Source organism: Cotesia glomerata, linkage group LG7 (genome assembly GCF_020080835.1).
Source record: "Cotesia glomerata isolate CgM1 linkage group LG7, MPM_Cglom_v2.3, whole genome shotgun sequence".
In the NCBI taxonomy this organism is placed as follows: Eukaryota; Metazoa; Arthropoda; class Insecta; order Hymenoptera; family Braconidae; genus Cotesia; species Cotesia glomerata.
Genome location: NC_058164.1, coordinates 25,825,639 through 25,848,347, shown reverse-complemented (window position 1 = coordinate 25,848,347; position 22,709 = coordinate 25,825,639). Strand labels below are relative to the sequence as shown.

General features: G+C 27.4%; 1 protein-coding gene across 11 annotated transcripts in view; it reads left to right on the top strand.

The window, feature by feature from the left end:
• LOC123268559 (zinc finger protein 853-like) overlaps positions 1-22,709 on the top strand; it is an 89,761-nt gene that overhangs the window by 20,614 nt on the left and 46,438 nt on the right. For 9 of the 11 annotated variants that reach the window (XM_044733730.1, XM_044733724.1, XM_044733729.1 and 6 more), the window contains exon 3: positions 15,171-15,495. In XM_044733730.1, coding sequence (XP_044589665.1) covers positions 15,171-15,495 — 325 coding nt within the window. The remainder of the gene's footprint in view (positions 1-15,170; positions 15,496-22,709) is intronic. The other 2 variants (XM_044733728.1, XM_044733726.1) reach the window with 1 other exon arrangement.

Sequence of the window (22,709 nt, the reverse complement as noted above, 5' to 3'; positions counted from 1 at the left end):
AAAATGATTAAATATTATTTGATCTTCCCAATTGACATCTTAATTATTAAAAATATTAATTAAAATTAACTTCTATCTTTATATTTAATTTTTTGGAGCAAAAGAGAAATTTTCTCAAGACAAGAAAATTAACTTCTATCAAGAACTTAATTTTTTGGAGCTTCGAGGCTAAATTTTCTCAAAACAACAAGATTTTCGAGACTTAAATTATTTAATTAAATTAAATTATTCTTTAGAATAATTTAAATTTTACACAAAAAAGGCAATAAAATTTTTTTTTCACAAAAATTATTAAAAAATTTTAGGAAAAAGTTAAGAAATGTCAAAAAAAAAATTATTTTAACAAAAAAAAATTGACTTTAAAAAGATGTCCCAATTATCGTCAAGAAGGTACCAAAAACTGTCCATTTAAAAATTCTGGCTAAAATATTGAAGTAAAAAAAAAATTTTTTCCCTCAAGAAAATAATTAGAAAGAAAAATATTTTCTTGATTCAAGTGAACATTTTTTTTCTGTGTAGTTTAAAACTATTCTTTAGAATAATTTAAATCTTACAAAAAAATGGCAATAAAATTTTTTTTTCACAAAAATTATTAAAGAATTCTAAAAAAAAATTAAGAACTGTCGAAAAAAAAAATTATTTTAACAAAAAAAAATTGATTTTAAAAAGATGTCCCAATTATCGTCAAAGAGGTACCAAAAACTGTCTATTTAAAATTCTGGCTAAAATATTGAAGATATAAAAAAATAACCAGACCTTTTTTGTAGGAAATTTAATTTCCTATCAAAAAAATCCTTTTAACCTTTTATTTTAAATTTTACAAAAAAATAGCAATAAAATTTTTTTTTCACAAAAATTATTAAAGAATTTTAAGAAATGTAAAAAAAAAAAGTCATTTTAACAAAAAATAATTGATGTCCCAATTATCGTCAAGGAGGTACCAAAAACTGTCTATTTAAAATTCTGGCTAAAATATTGAAGATATAAAAAAATAACAAGACCTTTTTTGTAGGAAATTTGATTTCCTATCAAAAAAATCCATATAACCTTTTATTTTAAATTTTAAAAAAAAATGGCAATAAAATTTTTTTTACACAAAAATTATTAAAGAATTTCAAGAAAAAGTTAAGAAATGTCAAAAAAAAATTATTTTAACAAAAAAAAATTGATTTTAAAAAGATGTCCCAATTATCGTCAAGGAGGTACCAAAAACTGTCTATTAAAAATTCTGGCTAAAATACTGAAGATCTCTTTATTCTTAAAAATAAAGAATTGACTGTTAAAAAAAAACTGACCCGAGATTTAAAACGCGAAATATTTAAAACCCGCATGGATCTCCTGCATGGAGCAATGCTTGGCTGGTGAACCTGACCTCCGACAACACGCGGCATTCCCCCGAAGCTCTTAGTCGCGGTTTGTACCACGGCGAGTCACGCCTCGGCGTCATTAAAATAAATTAAAGATTATCAGGCCAGCAGTGGCCTTCTTTTTTTATTTTCCCCTCTCTTATTTATTATTTTTTTCATCGTATCACTTTAGCCCCCCTTCTCCTTTCCCCGAGCATGTAGGATACGTTTATTTTTTCAATCAGCCGTGGCCTCGGTCATTGATCTTTTTTTATATCAAGCGGAAATTTATTTACTTTTTTTTTCCAATTAAAACTTTAATTGTTACAAGGTTAGGCTTTAATATTTATTTTAAATAAAAAATAGAGGAAAAAAATTGAGGAAGAACTTGAGAAAAAAATAAAGGATGAGTTAACATACGAGATGAATAAAACTGACCACAGACAAGATTGTTGGGAGAAAAAAAGAATTTTTTATCATTGCTTTATTTGTATATCGCAGCCAGAGAACATTGTCCCGGTTGTTAACTCCCAGTCTGTATATTCCCTGATATTATACATTACATGTGACGATAAAAAATGAGAAAATAAATAAAAAAAAACTGTGACGCGACCACAAGGTTACTTACTAAGCGAGGCAACAAACCTCTTTTTTTTTTTTCTTTATTTATATTCTTTCTCTTATTTTTTTCACTCTTCCACCCGCTAACCCTCGCCCGAAAGTTATTTGCGATTTACTCTCCCGGTGACGACCTCGCACATCAGCGATACTGCTGACCCTATACTAAGATTCATGGGAAAAAATTCCATTAGAAAGTTTTGAAGAAAAAAAATTTTTTTTTTGAAAATTAGGGACAAATTTTGACAAAAATTTTTATATTAAATAATTATTGATATTTCAATTTTGATAATTGATAAAAAAATTTTTTTTTGGTATTTGAATAATGTTTGTTAATTGACTTTTGTTAAATTACACTACTTTCTTGAATATTGACGTTTTTAAAGATATAAGCTCATCCTGATGTTACACTCGTCAAGAGCTTTCATTTGAGTACCCACATGCATTTTTTATATATTTTTCATACATACATATATATATATATATATATATATAAAATATATGAAAAATTGATGTTGGTACTCAAATGAAAGGTCTTGATGAGTGTAATATTAAGATGAGCTTATATCTTTAAAAATGTCAATAGCTCACGAAAAACAAGGTCATTTCTTAATTATTGACATTTTTAAAGATATAAACTCATCCTGATGTTACACTCATCAAGAGCTTTCATTTGAGTACCCACATGCATTTTTTATATATTTTTCATATATACATATATATAATATATATAAATATATAAAATATATGAAAAATTGATGTGGGTACTCAAATGAAAGGTCTTGATGAGTGTAACATCGGGATGAGCTTATATCTTTAAAAATGTCAATAGCTCACGAAATACAAGGTCATTTCTTAATTATTGACATTTTTAAAGATATAAACTCATCCTGATGTTACACTCATCAAGAGCTTTCATTTGAGTACCCACATGCATTTTTCATATATTTTATATATATTATACATATATTATATATATGAATAATATATGTATAATATATATAAAATATATGAAAAATTGATGTGGGTACTCAAATGAAAGGTCTTGATGAGTGTAACATCGGGATGAGCTTATATCTTTAAAAATGTCATTAGTTCTCAAGATACAGGGTCGTTTCTTAATTATTGACATTTTTAAAAATATAAACTCATCCTGATGTTACACTCATCAAGACCTTTCATTTGAGTACCCACATGCATTTTTGATATATTTTTGATATATACATATATATAATATATATAAATATATAAAATATATGAAAAATTGATGTGGGTACTCAAATGAAAGGTCTTGATGAGTGTAACATCAAGATGAGCTTATATCTTAAAAAATGTCAATAGTTCACAAGATATTGACACAAGACTATCGGTGAAAATGATATGAAGCCTTGAAAAGGCTTCATAAATTTGACAAATTTTATTTCAACAAATTTTTTATAAATTAACTATAAATATTTTAAAATCCATTAAAAAAAAATTTTTTTTTTAAAACTAGGGACAAAATTGTGTTTAAAAATTTTTTTTTATTATAATTAAAATTAAGAATAATTTTAAGTAATTGAAAACAAACTAAAAAAATTTCCTAAGTGATTGAATCTAAAATCTCGACAATTAAAATGAATAATAGTGATTAATAACAATAAATAAATTCATCAGTGTTGATCTTGAAATCGGTTTGAATAAATAAAAAGACATTAATAAAAAGAGTCCGGGACGAGGAACGTTCTATATCTAATTATACCACTTATATTTATATAATTGCGACAGTAACAGTAGCAGTGAATCGATCTATATATAACGAGATTGAACTATGTATAACTGTCTATTTAAATCCCGTCATCGAGCGAAAATGATTCAAATTAATATTTAACTTATAGTTATTGATTAATAAACCTTCAGCCATCACCCGATCCCCGAGTGAAGGCAATGACTCCGATGATAGACGATTAACGATTAACTATTCAATCATTAATCATTTGCTTTGGTTTCTGCTAAGATTAGCCGACAATTTTCATTTCGCTAATAGTTCAATCAACCACCAATTCATTCATTTTTTATTATCAGTCTCGTTCTTCGCAAACTTGTATATATAAATATATATAAATATACCTCAGTCGCTTGGAATAATGTTTTCATGTTATTCAATACATTCACACTCGGCCTGCATTGAAAAAAAATTTTATTGCGGTCTGCGATCTGATAACACCGCAAAAAATTATTGAGTGTCTTTTTGTTGCAAAATAATAATAATAAAAATATATAATATATGAAAAAAAATTTTTTTTAATACTAAAAGCATGTATTTTGGATAAAACAATTTTTTGTCATATATATGCACCATATATATAATTTATAATCACATCAAATATACTGATATACATATATATATCCGATCAAATATAGGAAAAAAACAATTTTTTTTTTTCACATAAAAACTGCCATTTTTTTTTTAATTGAAGATTTTTTACATATATGTTACATATATTCATTATATATACAGATATACATAATATCCACTTGTAAAAAATATACAAATTAAAAAATTGTATGTTTTAGGTCGGAAAGCATGTATTTATACGTTTTTCGCAAAAAAAAAAAAACCTATAAAATGAGTATATTTGTATATTTTTTAGTCAAGTATGGGTTTTTTCATATGAAAATAGTGTGTATGTAACATATGATGGCCATATCTGTTCGTAAATATAAAAAAAAAAAAAATTTTTTTTTTACGCAAACTTCTATATTTTTTTTAATTTGAAGATTTTTCACATATATGATACATATATTCATAATATTTATAGGAAAATGTATTTTCCACTTGTAAAAAATATAAAAATACAAAAATTGTATGTCTTAGGTCGGAAAGTATATTTTTATACATTTTCCGCAAAAAAACCTATAAAATAAATATATTAACAAATTTTTAAGTCAACACTGTGTTTTTTTACATGAAAATAATGTGTATATCACATATAATGGCCATATCTGTTCATATATTCAAAAACCAAAAAAAAGTTTTTTGACGGAAACTGCACTTTTTTCTAAATTTCGAAGATTTTCACTCGAATCTAATATATATCCATCATTTACATGTCTAAATATAATTTCTTAGTATAAAAATTGTTCATATATGAAGCTTATAAGTTTGCCGCGCAAAAGTTTGTATAAAATAGACTTTTTACAGGCTTTTCGGTTAAAAAAACTGTATATATGGCGGAAAATACAATTTTTGGTATCACTAGTGTATTTTTTACATAAAAAATCATGTATATGTGACATATGATGGCCATAACTGTTCATAAATCCAAAAACCAAAAAAAAGTTTTTTGACGAAAACTGCATTTTTTCTGAATTTCGAAGATTTTTGCATATATTTTATATATATCCACCATTTACATTTCTAAATATAATTTTTTAGTATAAAAATTGTTCATATATGAAATTTATAAGTTTCCCGCGCAAAAATTAGTATAAAATATGTTTTTATAGGCTTTTCGGATAAAAAACGAACTGTATATTTGGTGGGAAATACAGTTTTTTATATCACTTGTGTATTTTTTTCATAAAAATTAAATATATACTATATATTTTGGAGGTATAAATCAATACTAAAAAAAAAAAATATCAAAAATTGCTGTTTTTTCCAAATTTTGAAGTTTTTTTGCATATATTTGGCAAAAATAAATATATATATGATTTTTGGGTGCAAAAAATCGTCTATTAAAAGAATTTCTGTTGTTGGTATTAAAAAAAAAAAAAAAAACATTATTTTCCACACATGCTAAGAAAAATTTCCAAAAAATAAATACGGAGAAATAAGAGATTCAAATATAGCTTTGAACTGGATCCCACATGTCAATAATCCTCCCTAAATTTATAACCTCCCTAGTCTAGTTACCTCAGACTGTTCAATCTTATCCCAACTAATATAATATAATCTTTATCAGTAATCAGTACCACCCACATTCTTCTAAATATAGTTAAACTCTAACCTCGATAATGATGAAAATTTCTTTATCTATATTTTTTTAGTCGTTAAAAATCTCATGCATATTAATCTTATGTTAATTGAAATACTTTTTGTCTAATCAACCTATAACGTCACGCCAGCGAATCTAAGAAACTTGTATGTATATTTTGTAAAAATATATATTACACACAGACACACACACACACCACGTGAACGGACACGCTCTCACGCGACACGCAAATGTTAATCGCATCTCTATCTCTTACATACAGACATATATAATATGTATACATGTTTATATGTATATATTAGATCCAAAAGTCTTTAATCCCGTTGTCTTCCCAAAGGAACGCGGAACTGGGATTGCGTGTGTTGCACACACAAGAAATGAATAAAAAAAGGCAGATGACTTTCAACAAAAAATTTAACATTACATTAAGATAAATGAACATAACATATTACTTGCAACATATGTGACTATACAAAGAATAAACTGGTTTAGGTTCGGATTCAGGATTGTGTGGAAAAATTATCTTAAATTTACATTTTTTTAATTAAACTTTTGAAATTCCCGCTTTTTTTTTTAATGTAAACTTTGCATTTTTTTAATGAAAATTTACAAATTTTCCGAAGATAAATTTACATTTTTTTGTGTAAATTTAAGTTTTTTCAAATTAAAAATTTACATTTTTTACATGTAAATTTAACATTTTTTTTAAACGATAAATATACTATTTTCATAATGGAAAATTTACAAATTTTCTTATAATAAATTTACATTTTCTTGTGTAAATTCAATTCTTTATTTCCACATACTAAATTTATATTTTTTACAATTTAAAATTTACAAATTTTCAAATGATAAATTTACATTTTTTGAATGTAAATTTAAGATTTTTCCACACTAAAAATTTACATTTCTTACATGTAAATTTAAAAGTTTTTTTACATGATAAATTTACAATTTTTCATAATGGAAAATTTATAAATTTTCTTATGATAAGTTTACATTTTCCTGTGTAAATTCAATCCTTTATTTCCACATACTAAATTTACATTTTTTACAATGTAAAATTTAAAAATTTTCCTATGATAAGTTTACATTTTCCTGTGTAAATTCAATCATTTTTTTTAACATTAAATTAACATTTCTTACAATGTAAAATTTACAAATTTTCTCTTGATAAATTTACATTTTCTTGTGTAAATTCAACAATTTTTTCTACACAATGAATTTACAGCTTTTACAATGTAAAATTTACAAATTTTCTCTTGATAAATTTACATTTTCTTGTGTAAATTGAGCAGTTTTTCCACATAATAAATTTACATTTTTTATAATCTAAAATTTACAAATTTCTCCATGTTGAATTTACATTTTTTGGTGTAAATTCAAAAGTATGTTTACATCGCAAGTTTATATTTTTACTTTATAAATTTTACATTTTTCCTACATGATAAATTTACATTTTTATAGATCTAAAATTTACAAATTTTTCCATATTGAATTTACATTTTTTTCGGTGTCAATTAAAAAATTTTCCGAGTAATAAGTTTACATTTTTACGATGTAAATTTAACAGTTTTCCTAAATGATAAATTTACATTTTTTTTTAGATCTAAAATTTACAAATTTTTCCACATGATAAATTTACAAATTTTTTAATATTAAATTTACATTTTTTTAGATCTAAAATTTACAAAATAAATTTACAAATTTTCTAACATTAAATTTACATTTTTTTTCTTCAAAATTAAAAAGTTTTCCATGTAAAATTTACATTTCTTAAAAACAAAAAAAACAATTTTTAAAAGTGTATATTTACAATTTTTAAAAAGTGTAAATTAAAATTTTTTTTTTCTAACTTAGAATTTTTATTTCCGTGGAATAGATTCGGGATATAATTTTTTTTCTTCTATCAAAAATAAAAAAAAAAGCAATTGAGGTGAATTGAAGCCCTAATTTAAGGTTTTGTAAGCACAAAAGATTTTATTTAAAAGGGTATGTGCGTGTGCATGGATAAATATGGATATTGGATTTACTTATTACTTATTATTATCCTCATATATACGAATATATATATCCACCTTAGTCTCGAATATTGTATGTAAGTAATAATGGTAACGGCCTCCAGTCACGAATGCCGATTTTTAGCATTCTGCCCATCGGAATCTATTATAGATTTCACTTGAGTAAAGAAAAAAATTTAATTGGTCAAGAGGTTTCCGAGCTACTGTTAAATCGATTTCAAATAATTTTTTTTTCCTTTGTAATCTTAAAGCGCAATTTTCAGACGTCATTCGGAGCATTTTCTAATCATAGATCAGCTAGTAGGAAAATATCACCGCCTAAAAATAACGAAAAAAAGGCTAAGAAAATCTTAGTGTATAATACAAACGTGCGTAATTGTTAAAAATAAATTTTTAAATTCGTCGGCATTTACAGTCGGACATTAAGTATGTCATATAACGTAGACGATTTTAATTTTTTTTTTGCTAATCCTAAAATTCCAAGTCTAGCTTGTAAGATTGATTTATATCCCGGAAATTGCAGAAAATATAAAAATACCTTCGAAGAAAATAATAATATTTATTTTGCTGCTTTTTAAGTCACCTATTATGTTGATCATCCATTTCTGGCTGAAATATCCAAGACAAAAAAATCACAAGAGACCTTTTTTATAGGAAATTTAATTTCCTATCGATAAGGTCATCAATTTTGTTCATATCTCTATCCCTTTAGTCAGAATTTCAGGTCAAAGTTTAAGATATCAATCCTGATAAAAAAATCGTGCTTTTTATGAGAATTAAAACTCAAAATTTTGGAATAAATATTCAAAATATTTAAAAATCATTCAACATTTTTTATAGGAAATTTTATTTGCTACAAAAAAATTTTAAGTCTATGTTTTTATCTGCAACCCTTTAGCCAGAATTTCAGATCAAAGTTAAAAATGTTGGGTCAAAAAGTTATCTATTAAAAAAAAATCTAATCCTGAAATTGTTGTCTAGCTAGTAAAGCTAAAGATTTATACCCCGGAAATTACGGAAAAATATTTCCAGCTTTGACTGGTCTGCAGATATAAACTACGGGTAAAAATAAAAATATGTTGAATAAGAATAAGAATAAGAATTGTAAGGAGGGAGAAGAAGCTCATATACACCCGCTGAACGTTTTAGCGATAAACAAATGAGACTTGGCAACGCAGCCTGACAACTGCAGCCAAGGCCTGTAAGATCTTTCTTCTTATTTTATTATATCCCCGCAATTTTTCTCTCTTTCTTTATTTAACTCCACACATGATTATTTTCAGGCACAGAATTTATTTTTTCCCAGACAAAGAAAAACTCCCTTCTCTTTTTAACTTTTTTTCCAAGGATTCATTTCCTTACTATGTTTGGACAGCTTTGCAATTTATAGCGGGGGCAAATAAAGTCATCCGAGAGATTGTTAGATCGCGGCTTATCGTGACGCGTTCTGATAACAGCAACCATCGCTCAGAATAGATAAAAAATAACTACGCCTAGTTTTTTGCAAAGCCACTTTACAATTATACGGAAAAAACATTTTTCTTACATCATCACACTTCCCCTTTAAAATTGTCATTAGAAAAATATTCTAGGTACTTATTTTCCCTTTTTTTGCCAACAAAAATAAAATTGCGAAAAAAGGCGGGAAAAAAATTTTTTGTCGTTACACCTCCCCCTTTAAAATTTTAATTGAAAAAAAAATTCTAGGGACTAATTTTTTATAAGAAAGAATGAATTTTAATGTATTGAATCTAAAATGAAGCAACAGGATTGGTTAAATTGAAATAATCGATGAAATTTAAGGCAATTTTAAAACTAAATATAGAAAACGGAAAAAAAATTTTTTTTTAATAATCGATTTTTTCTTTCAAAATTTGGCTTAGAAAAATAATTATAGACAAATTTTGAATATTTTTTATCAATAATAATAAAATTGCAAAAAAATGCCGAAAAAAAAATTTTTTTTTTTTTCGCTATACCTCCCCTCTATAATTTTAATTGAAAAAAAATCTCTACAGACTAATTTTTAATTAAAAAAAGTGAATTTTAATGTATTATATCTAAAATAAAGCAGTAAGATTGGTTAAATTAAAAATATCGATGAAATTTATGGCAATTTTAAAACTAAATACAGAAAACGAAAAAAAAATTTTTTTTTAATAATCGATTTTTTCCTTCAAAATTTGGCTTAGAAAAATAATTATAGACAAATTTTGAATATTTTTTATGAAAAACATGAAAATTGCAAAATATGGCAAAAAAAAATTTTTTTTTTATTTATCACACTTTTGGTTCAAAATTTTAATTATAAAAAATTTAACGGATCAATTTTAATTATTTTTAATAAAAGACAATGAATTGCATAAAAAATGCAGTGATGAGATAGGCTAAATTAAAATTTTTGCTGAAATTTATAGCGATTTTATAACTAAATATAGAAAACGAGAAAAAACTTTTTTTTTAATTCTCTAATTTTTCCTTCAAAATTTCTCTTAGAAAAATTTTTATGGACTAATTTTGAAGATTTTTTATGAAAAAGTATAAAATTGTAAAAGATAGCAGCAAAAAAAAATTTTTTTTTTCGTCACACCTCCCCTCTATAATTTTAATCAAAAAAATAAAATTCTACGGGCTAATTTTTAGTGAAAAAAAGTAAATTTTAATGTATTGTATCTAAAATGAAGCGAAAGGATTGATTAAATTAGAAGTATAACGGAAATTTATAGGAATTTTAGAGCTAAATACGAAAAACGGAAAAAAACTTTTTTTTAAATATTCGAATTTTTCCTTCAAAATTTCTCTTAAAAAATTTTCTACGGCCAAATTTTGAAGATTTTCTATGCAAAATACTAAAATTGCAAAAAATAGCAGGAAAAAAAATTTTTTTAATTATAAAAAAAAATGACTTGCAATGGATTGCAGAAAAAAAGAAGCTTTGTGATTCGCCAGATTGAAAGCATCACTGGGATTGGTAGAAAAATCCCACTTAAGAATAATGTTGTTTCAATCGATAACAATTTTTTGTTAGGATGAATCGTTATCTAGCTGGTCGTAGCAGCTTGGTATATATAAATATGAAATAAAACACGAATGTCGTCTCACCCTTCATCACTTCTCCCCTACAATCCTAGCGATATTTTTTTCCTCTGCGCTCGCCCTCCTCAACGCAACGTCTACAATACTACAATACTAGACACAAGAAAACTTGATATCCCCCCTCAGTCATATTCTTGTCGGTTGGAAAGCGTATGGCGCCTGGTATAATAGGCAGTTGCTTTTTTTCCGCAGTTATGTTAACGTAAAAAAGGCTTATTTTTCCAAGAGTCAGGCTATCAAGAGTGTTGGAACTGATTTTGCATCCCTGATTGATAAACTGGCAAGCAATTGGTCCCCAATTTGGTGAAGTGACGAAATAATGTGAGTGTTGCGTAACTTGGTTATCTCAAGATGTACGGTGGTGGTGGTGGTGGTGAAGGTGGTAACGCTGCTGGTGACAGTCATGAAAGCGTCGAACCACGTTGGACGCCACCGAGCAGCGGGGTTCTTTTGTCTCCCGTTTCGGTGGTGTCTAACACGCAAAACTCTGAGAACTATCCCCAGAATCACAATCATGAGCAGCATCATGAGTACCAGCACCATGTCTCGCCTAGGAATGGCGCGTACGAGTCTCCTTACTCACCGATTTATCAGCAGCGGATTCAAAACCAGGTAAAGTTGCGCTGAAGTGATGATAGGGTCACAATAGGGAGGCTTGAAGGGGGGGGGTGAGGTTGATCAGCAAGCAGGATTTTGAGGGGCATATATGGATGGGATTGAAAGATTGTTAATGGAACATCAAACTATTGAGATGCATCATGAATTTTTGGTTTTTAGGGTTAAATAGCAATTATCCAGAGTTTTATTCCTAAAACTGATCAGTAACATGGTTGAACCTGTTTTTTTGATGATTTAACATGATTTTAGTGGATACCTTCAACTTTATCCATAAAATTTGATCAAAAATCATGAATTCTTTCATTATGATCAAGTTTTTGTGATAATATTTGCCAAATAGAATTTTGTCTCTATAATTGATCAGAAATATAGTTTAGCATATCTTTTTGATGATTTTATAAGATTTTGGTGGATTCCTTCAAGTTAGACACTAAAATTTGATCAAAAACCAAAAATTCATTAATTTTGGTCAAGGTTTTGATGGCCAATAAGCAACCAACTAGGATTTTGCCACTAAAATTGATCAATTACATGGTTTAGCATGTCCTTTTGATAATTTGTTGGATTTTTGATGGAGTCCTTCAATCTTAACAACGACACTTGATAAAAAACGAAAAATTCATCGATTCTAATCAGGTTTTGATGATTAATAAGCAGCTATCCAGAATTTTATCCCTAAAATTGATCAATGCTATGATTTAGCAGGTCTTTTTGATGATTTGATAGAATTTTGATGGATTTTTTCAACCTAAACACTAAAACTTGATCAAAAACCAAAAATTCATGGATTCTGATTGGGTTTTGATGATTAATAAGCAACTATCCAGAATTTTGTCCCTGAAATTGATCAGTAACGTAATTTAGATACTTCTTCTGATGATTTGATAGAATTCTGATGGATTGCTTCAACTTTGATACTAAAACTTGATCAAAAACCAAGAATTCATAGAATCTGATCAAGTTTTGATGATAACTAAGTAACCAACTAGGATTTTGCCTCTGTTATTGGTCATTAACATACTTTACCTCATTCATATAATGATTTGATAGAATTTTAAAGGATTTCTTCAACCTGAACACTAAACCTTGGTCAAAAACCAAAAATTTATAGAATCTAATCAGGTTTTGATGATCAATAAGCAACCAACCATCATTTCATCACTAATATTGATCAGTAAAATGATTAAGCATGTCCTTCGGATAATTTGATAGAATTTTGATGGATTTTTTCAACCTAAACACTAAAACTTGATCAATGACCAAAAATACATGGATTCTGATCAAATTTTGATCATAAATAAGCAAACAACTAGGATATTATCTCTATAATTGATCAGTAACATACTTTAGCTTGCCCTTCTGATGATTTGATAGAGTTCTGATGGATTCCTTCAACCTAGTCACTAAAATTTGATCAAAAACCAAAAATTCATAGAATCTGATCAAGTTTTGATGATCAATAAGCAACTATCCAGAATTTAGTCTCTAAAATTGATTAGTAACGTGGATGAACCTGTTTTTTTGATGATTTTGATGGATTTCTTCAACTAAATCCACAAAATTTGATCAAAAGTCATGAATTCTTCATTTCTGATCTAGTTTTTGTGATAATATAGCACCAATTAGGACTTTGTCTCTATAATTGATCAGTTACATAGTTTAGATCATCCTTATGATAATTTTATAGAATTCTTATGAATTCCTTCAACATAAATATCAAAACTTGATCAAAAACCAAAAATTCATAGAATCGGATCAATTTTTGATGATCAACAAGCAACTATCCGGAATTTTATCCCTAAAATTGATCAGTTAAATGGTTTAGCATGTCCTTCTGATGACTTGATAGAATTCTGATGGACTGCTTCAACCCTGATCAAAAAATTGATAGCCTCCACCAAAAAACAATAGCTTATTGAACTAGGGCAATGACACAGAGCCAGTAAATAGAAGTGCCTTTACGTGCACTGTCCAGAGAACATATGCCAAGTACTTAAACTTTGGCGTCCACCCAGCGCGTAGGTGGATGCAGTATGTCACGTATGTGTTGTATATCGTACATTGTACCTCCGCATATGAGCGAGTAAGAGTAGGTAATGTGTATAGATGATTGTTGTTGGTGTTTCCTTTTCAACTTTCCTTCGGGCATATGGCAAGCAGGTGAGACAGGACAGCTTTGTTTTGTTAGACGAGCCAGTTCTGCATTCTACGACAGTAGACAGGAGCCTCAAACGATCCCTAGCGAGAGATCCAAAGTAAAAGGGTGAAAGTAGAAATGCTAAGGGCCTAAGTAATGTATTTTATATTACTTGATAACGGGTTCATTTAAAGAATCTGTAAAAATACCAAAAGATAGCCGGGGATGATTAATGGCCAGAACGCGAGATAAATCCTTTCCTTCTTTTTTAGTCGAATAAAAAAAAAGGGGAATAATTAAAGAAAATATTCTTTTTGTAATTCATCAACCTTGAAATCAGATTTATCTGTCTTGGGTCCCACGCGGATTTAAATTGCCCAATGTCGCCGATCAACCCTTTATTAAGATTTTTTATTATTAAAAAACGGTGGTAAGCTGAGAAAATTTGTAAAACTTGGGTGGGAATCTCTTAGTGACAATTGATGCGCTTTTTTTTAAAAAAGGAAAAAAAAAAGAAGCTAAAGATTCTTATACAAAAGTTTTCAGGTTTCGACGATTTTAATTACAGTTTTAACATATTTTAATAAAATTCTTTCCTCGGCATTTCTTTTAATTCCGTCTGGTTTTTAAGAGTAGACGCGCTACTCCACTCCAGCAAAACTTTTTAAACCCTTTTGTAAGCGGAATGAGTGGGCGAAAACACCTGTGCCCTAGTCAGATATTTTTTTAACATCCACTTCCGGTTTTTTGTGTATAATTAATTCATTACTCGATAATCCAACCCTTTATTTCACGTACTTTAGCTGTAACATTTGAGCCAAGCGGTTATTTACCCGAAAAACCCGTTTATTGGATCATCAAGTTATTTTTTTGGTGACCTAGAAATTACCTAACAAAGAAAACTTTTTCTGTAATTAATATTTATTAAAAAAAATCTCAAGGTCTTTTTCTTTGAGGTCTTAAGCACCCTCTAAAGTCATAATTATTAACAATTAATTTTTAAAAATGCCTTTTTTTTACCCAAAAAAAATGTTTTTATGGGCTTTTAAGCTTATAAAAAAATTTTTTGGTGACCTTGAAATTACCTAACAAAGAAAACTTTTTTTGTAATTAATATTAATTAAAAAAAACCTCAAGGTCCTTTTCTTTGAGGTCTTAAGCACCCTCTAAGGTCATAATAATTAACAATTAATTTTTAAAAATGGCTTTTTTGAAACAAATTAAAAAAAAAATTTTTTTCAACCAAAAAATAAATTTTTTTTTTGGCTTGTACGCCTATAAAAACGTAAATTGATGGTTCAATCGGTGCCCGTTGGTTAACCAGTAAGTTCAGCATACCAACTAACCCTAACAGTTCTTCTCGCAGATCTTCATGCACAAGAGCGCAATGCAGAGTGCAATGCACGCTCGGGATCTCGGTCCAGGCGGACTTGGCAGACCAGGCGGAGTTCCCGGCGGTCTTGCTGGGCTAGGAGTCGGCGTTGGACCAGGCGGCATGATAACCGGCAATGAAGTTAAACCACACCAGTGTCAACAATGTCTTAAATCATTCTCAAGTAATCATCAGCTAGTACAACATATAAGAGTCCATACTGGTGAGAAACCTTACAAATGTAGTTACTGTGATCGAAGGTTCAAACAACTTAGTCATGTACAACAACATACACGCTTACATACCGGTAAGTTTAGTTTATCTTCAATTATTCTTAGTTATTATTTTATTTTGTTGCTTTTAAGTCATCATTATCTTCATTTCTGGCTTAAATATCCAGTCACAAATGCCAATTTTTAGCATTCTGCCCATCGGAATCCTATGATAGATTTGACTTGAGTAAAGAAAAAAATTTAATTGGTCAAGAGGTTACCGAGCTACTGTTAAATCGATTGTGAATAATTTTTTTTTCCTTTGTAATCTTAAAGCGCAATTTTCAGACGTCATTCGGAGCATTTTCTAATCATAGATCAGCTACTAGGAAAATATCACCGCGTAAAAATAACGAAAAAAAGGCTAAGAAAATCTTAGTGTATAATACAAACGTGCGTAATTGTTAAAAATAAATTTTTAAATTCGTCGGCATTTACAGTCGGACATTAAGTATGTCATATAACGTAGACGATTTTAATTTTTTTTTTGCTAATCCTAAAATTCCAAGTCTAGCTTGTAAGATTGATTTATATCCCGGAAATTGCAGAAAATATAAAAATACCTTCGAAGAAAATAATAATATTTATTTTGTTGCTTTTTAAGTCACCTATTATGTTGATAATCCATTTCTGGCTGAAATATCCAAGACAAAAAAATCACAAGAGACCTTTTTTATAGGAAATTTAATTTCCTATCGATAAGGTCATCAATTTTGTTCATATCTCTATCCCTTTAGTCAGAATTTCAGGTCAAAGTTTAAGATATCAATCCTGATAAAAAAAATCGTGCTTTTTATGAAAATTAAAACTCAAAATTTTGGAATAAATATTCAAAATATTTAAAAATCATTCGACATTTTTTATAGGAAATTTTATTTGCTACAAAAAAATTCTAAGTCTATTTTTTTATCTACAACCCTTTAGCCAGAATTTTAGATCAAAGTTCAAGATGTCACAAATTAAAACTCAAATTTTTTTTTTATTAAAAATCAAAATACTTAGTTAAGGATCTTACAATACTTATCGCAAATTTGTTTTTATTACCCGTAAATATTTACCTTGAAACTTTCTTTAGTATACAAACTTATGAATTGATTATAAGCATGAATTACAGACTTAACCCTATCATCAAACTCACAATGTATTATATATATATATATATATATATAGTTCGGACAATAATACTGGAAAACAGGTAATCATTGGACAACTGTAGCAACGATCGATGTAACGCATGTCGCGTCGTCTGACCTTGTCTTATGTCCTACAAGCTAAACATTTTTTTATTGAAAAAGCGTGTAATAATCGAGTATTTTAATTCGATTAAAACCAAAGTTAATAAAATATTCGTGACGTTAATTTACATGACACGTGGATATTGGATTTTCGGAAAATATAATTAACATGTAGACTAAATAGTATTTATATTTGATTAGTTATTGACAGTTAAATGTCCACAGTTGGACATTTAATTATTCAATTTAATCAAAATTTATTTTAAAGTAAAGATAAATTATATAAACTGCATTAATCAAGTTATTTTTTAAAAAATTATATATCATGGTATTTTAAGCAATCATACAAAACTTTAAATTTTCCATTATTAAATAATGAATTTTGTTAGATTAAACTGTACTTACTTAAATATTGACGTTTTTAAAGATATAAGCTCATCCCGATCTTACACTCATCAAGAGCTTCCATTTGAGTACCCACATTCATTTTTGATATATTTCTCATATATACATATATATAATATATATAAATATATAAAAAATTGATGTGGGTACTCAAATGAAAGGTCTCGATGAGTGTAACATCGGAATGAGCTTATATCTTTAAAAATATCAATAGTTCACAAGATATTTGTTAAATTGCACTGTACTTTCTTAACTATTAACATTTTTAAAGATATAAGCTCATCCCGATGTTACACTCATCAAGAACTTTCATTTGAGTACCCACATGCATTTTTGATATATTTTTCATATATACATATATATAATATATATAAATATATAAAAAATTGATGTGGGTACTCAAATGAAAGGTCTTGATGAGTGTAGCATCGGAATGAGTTTATATCTTTAAAAATATCAATAGTTCACGAGATATTTGTTAAATTGCACTGTACTTTCTTAAATATTGACAATTTTAAAGATATAAGCTCATCCTGATGTTACACTCATCAAGAACTTTCATTTGAGTACCCACATGTATTTTTGATATATTTTTCATATATACATATATATAATATATATAAATATATAAAAAATTGATGTGGGTACTTAAATGAAAGGTCTTGATGAGTGTAACATCGGAATGAGCTTATATCTTTAAAAATATCAATAGTTCACAAGATATTTGTTAAATTGCACTGTACTTTCTTAAATATTGACAATTTCAAAGATATAAGCTCATCCTGATGTTAGACTCATCAAGAGCTTTCATTAGAGTACCCAAATGCATTTTTTATATATTTTTCATATAAACATATATATATATAATATATATAAATATATGAAATATATGAAAAATTGATGTGGGTACTTAAATGAAAGGTCTAGATGAGTGTAACATCGGGATGAGCTTATATCTTTAAAAATGTCAATAATTCTCAAGATACAAGGTCATTTCTTAATTATTGACACTTTTGCAGATATAAGCTCATCCCGATGTTAGACTCATCAAGAGCTTTCATTTGAGTACCCACATGCATTTTTTATATATTTTTTATATATTCATATATATAATATATAAATATATGAAATATATGAAAAATTGATGTGGGTACTTAAATGAAAGGTCTCGATGAGTGTAACATCGGGATGAGCTTATATCTTCAAAAATGTCAATATTTGACATTGACCTGCCTTAAGGTTGTATGTTAAAAATCTAATAACTTTTTTAAATAATCGATTACGAAATTTACAATTATTTTGGGAACATCATTAATTAAAATTATCAAAACTAAAAAAAAAATTTATAGTTATAAGTATTACTTATGAAGGTCTTTAATGAAAAAAAAGCAAATTAAAAAAAAAGTATAAACATAACAAAAAATTTTATTTCATTGTGAAAAAATTCCCGGGGTAATTTTGAAGATATTTTAATAATGCTTCTTACCAAAATAATTCAATAAAATATTTCCAAAATTTTTCGGAATAAATATAGATGCAATATATATTATCGATAGTGTTCAATAATGGCCAGCCGACAAATAATCGTCGGGTTAACCCCTCGTGGATTTAAAATGGTGGGGCATGCGCGGCCTGATTAACCAATAGGACCGCGTCCCCACCACCTACAACACTTGGTTAAATATCGGTGGCGCGAAAAAAACCGCGGGAATTTTTTAATCGGGGAAAATACGCCGGTCAATAATAGAACGTGCGCATACGCACTGACGACGCAAACTCTCAACGTTAGCCCGTTCTACGTTCGGCGTTCAGTTCGGGGTGTCTTTATTGCACTCGGGCGATTTGTTTTAGAGTGGGAGCTGTGTCCATTGTACACGCTCGGAAATTGGACAACCGGAAGGGGACATGTTTATGCTCCAGGCTTCGATTATATATATATTCTCTATAACCGAAATTCAATTTTAGTAATAAAATCTAATCCCGAGGTAATTCCTGTCCTCTAATCGCGTTTTGGCCAATATTCTGCACTAGGGAGAGAGAAGCAAATTTTTTTGAAAAAAAGTTTTTGTAATTTAAAAAAAAAATATTAAATTTTTTATTTAAAAAATTAACAATTATAAAATAATATTAAAAATGTATTTAATAATAAATATTTAAAGATATTAAAGAAATGACCTTGTATCTCGTGAACTATTGACATTTTTAAAGATATAAGCTCATCCTGATGTTACACTCATCAAGACCTTTCATTTAAGTACCCACATCAATTTTTCATATATTTGATATATTTATATATATGTATATATGAAAAATATATCAAAAATACAAGTGGGTACTCAAATGAAAGATCTTGATGAGTGTAACATCGAGATGAGTTTATATCTTAAAAAATGTCAATCATTAAGAAATTACCTTATATCTTGTGAACTATTGACATTTTTAAAGATATAAGCTCAATCTGATGTTACACTCGTCAAGACCTTTCCTTTGAGTACCCACATGCATTTTTGATATATTTTTCATATTTACATATATATAATATATATTTTGAAAATATAAGCTCATTTTGATGTTACACTCGTCAAGACCTTTCTTTTGAGTACCCACATGCATTTTTGATATATTTTTCATATTTACATATATATAATATATATAAATATATGAAATATATGAAAAATTGATGTGGGTACTTAAATGAAAGGTCTTGATGATTGTAACATCGGGATGAGCTTTTATCTTTAAAAATGTCTGTAGCACAAGATACAAGGTAATTTCTTAATTATTGACATTTTCTAGGATATAAGCTCATCTTGATATTACACTCTTTAAGAGCTTTCATTTGAGTATCTACACGGAAAGACCAAGATGACGCTGGAAACTATCTCAGATTATACTCAGTAATATCTGTGGTGAAAAAAAATTTCAGATAGTAACTAAAAAAATCCAGATTATACTGCGTGATATCTGGATTATACCTTTTGTAATCTAGATTATACTCATTATAATCTGGATTATACTAGCTACTATCTGAAAATTTTTTTTCACTCAGTATAATCTAAGATGATATCCAGTGTCATTTTGTTCTTTCCGTGTACATGCATTTTTGATATATTTTTCATATATACATATATATAAATATATCAAATATATGAAAAATTGATGTGGGTACTCAAAGGAAAGGTCTTGACGAGTGTAACATCAGGATGAGCTTATATCTTTAAAAATGTCAATAGTGAAAAAAGTACAGTGCAATTTAACAAAATTCACTATTAATTATTTAGAAATTTGAATTTTTATTTAAAAAAAATTTTTAAATATTAAAATTCTACATATTGAGGTGTGCAATACTAACCACAATATATTTTATAAAACAAGTTAATTTAAATTAACGAGGATTTTTATCGGTATTAATGGCGGGGCTTTAAAATTGTCCGGTCAATTTCCCGGCGGAACGTGACCATTTTTTAAAGAGCCGCGTAATAAAGAAAAAGTATGAGTACTCTCTTAAAAAAAAAATAAAAATAATAAAAAAGAAAAAAGAAGAAGAAGCGAAAAGGGTTGCCAAGATTCGGAGGGTTCACTTCTTGCTCGGTAATAATTGCTGTAGTTGCGATGATGGCTGTCATTTATTTTTAACTTTTTATCACGTCATTATGTATTCCTCGCCCTTTCTACAATATTTATGCCTATTTTCCATAAATATTTAACGCGACAATTTTTATTTTACTTCTCTTTCAGAAGACAACCCTTTCTAGTCATTACACTTAATCGATATCTCTTTATTTTTATTACAAAACATCACACGTTATTTTTCGGGTTTTAAGTTTGTAAAAATAAAAAAAAAAATTATTCAAACTTGAATTTAATCTTAAAAAAAAAAAAAAATAAAATAGAGAATGAAAAGTGCTCAGTTCCACTTAAAAATCAGTAATTTTACCCGTTTACAAATTCATGGGACGGAATATCCACTCAGACGTCTCAAGAAAAATCAAAGCTAAATGTCCCAGCTACTCGAGTTTTTATATTTAAAATCCTTTTTCATCACAAATGCCTCGAATTAAAGATTTAACAAAGTGGAAATACTGAGAGACAGACTGTCACACTTTTGATGCATAAAGGATTCTTTAATTATTTAGTTTGCAAAATAAATGTTTTATTTTCGAGAAATATTATTATTTTTAATATTTACAAGCTTCTTAAGGATTTATATTTTTTATTTTAATTAAAATTTTTTAAAATAAAAATGAATAAAATTTTGCCTTATCAAATAATGAATTTTATTAAATTGCACTGTACTTTCTTAAATATTGACATTTTTAAAGATATAAGCTCATCTTGTGATTACACTCATCAAGAGCTTTCATTTGAGTACCCACATGCATTTTTTATATATTTTTCATTTATACATATATATAATATACATAAAATATATAAATATATGAAAAATTGATGTGGGTAGTCAAATGAAAGCTCTCGATGAGTGCAATGTCAGGGTGAGCTTATATCTTTAAAAATGTCAAGTTCACAAGATATAAGGTCATTTCGTAATTACTGACATTTTTAAAGATATAAGCTCATCCTGATGTTACACTCATCAAGAGCTTTCATTTGAGTACCCACATCGATTTTTGATATATTTTTCATATATACATATATATAATATATATATAAAATATATAAATATATGAAAAATTGATGTGGCTACTTAAATGAAAGGTCTTGAGGAGTGTAATGTCAGGGTGAGCTTATATCTTTAAAATTGTTAATAATTGACAAAATACAAGGTCATTTCTTAATTATGTTAAATTGCACTGCACTTTCTTAAATTTTGACATTTTTAAAGATGTTAGCTCATCCTGATGTTACACTCATCAAGAGCTTTAATTTGAGTACCCACATGCATTTTTGATATATTTTTCATATATACATATATATAATATATATAAAATATAAAAATATATGAAAAATTGATGTGGGTAGTCAAATGAAAGGTCTCGATGAGTGCAATGTCAGGGTGAGCTTATATATTTAAAAATATCAATTGTTTACAAGATATTTGTTAAATTGCACTGTACTTTCTTAACTATTAACATTTTTAAAGATATAAGCTCATCCCGATGTTACACTAATTAAGAGCTTTCATTTGAGTATCCACATGCATTTTTGATATATTTTTCATATATTCATATATATAATATATATAAAATATATAAATATATGAAAAATTGATGTGGGTACTCAAATGAAAGCTCTTGATGAGTGTAACATCAGGATGAGCTTATATCTTGAAAAATGTCAATAGAAGGTCATATCTAGAAATAGAGCACAAAAATTCAAGATCTTTGCAATGACACTAAATATCTCTAAAAAAAAAAACGATTTTATTAGTAATAAAAAAATTAAAAAAAATTTTTTTTGAATAAATAAATACTTTACTTTGCATACAATTAATTAAAAATAATTCCACTTAAATTTATTGTTATAAAAATAATAGTAAAAAATAGAGCATGCTTAAAGAATATTATACAAGTTTTCTCTTACTACAACCCATATTTAACATCCACAACCCTTTTTTATTATACATAGAGTCTCTCTAGACCACAATACTA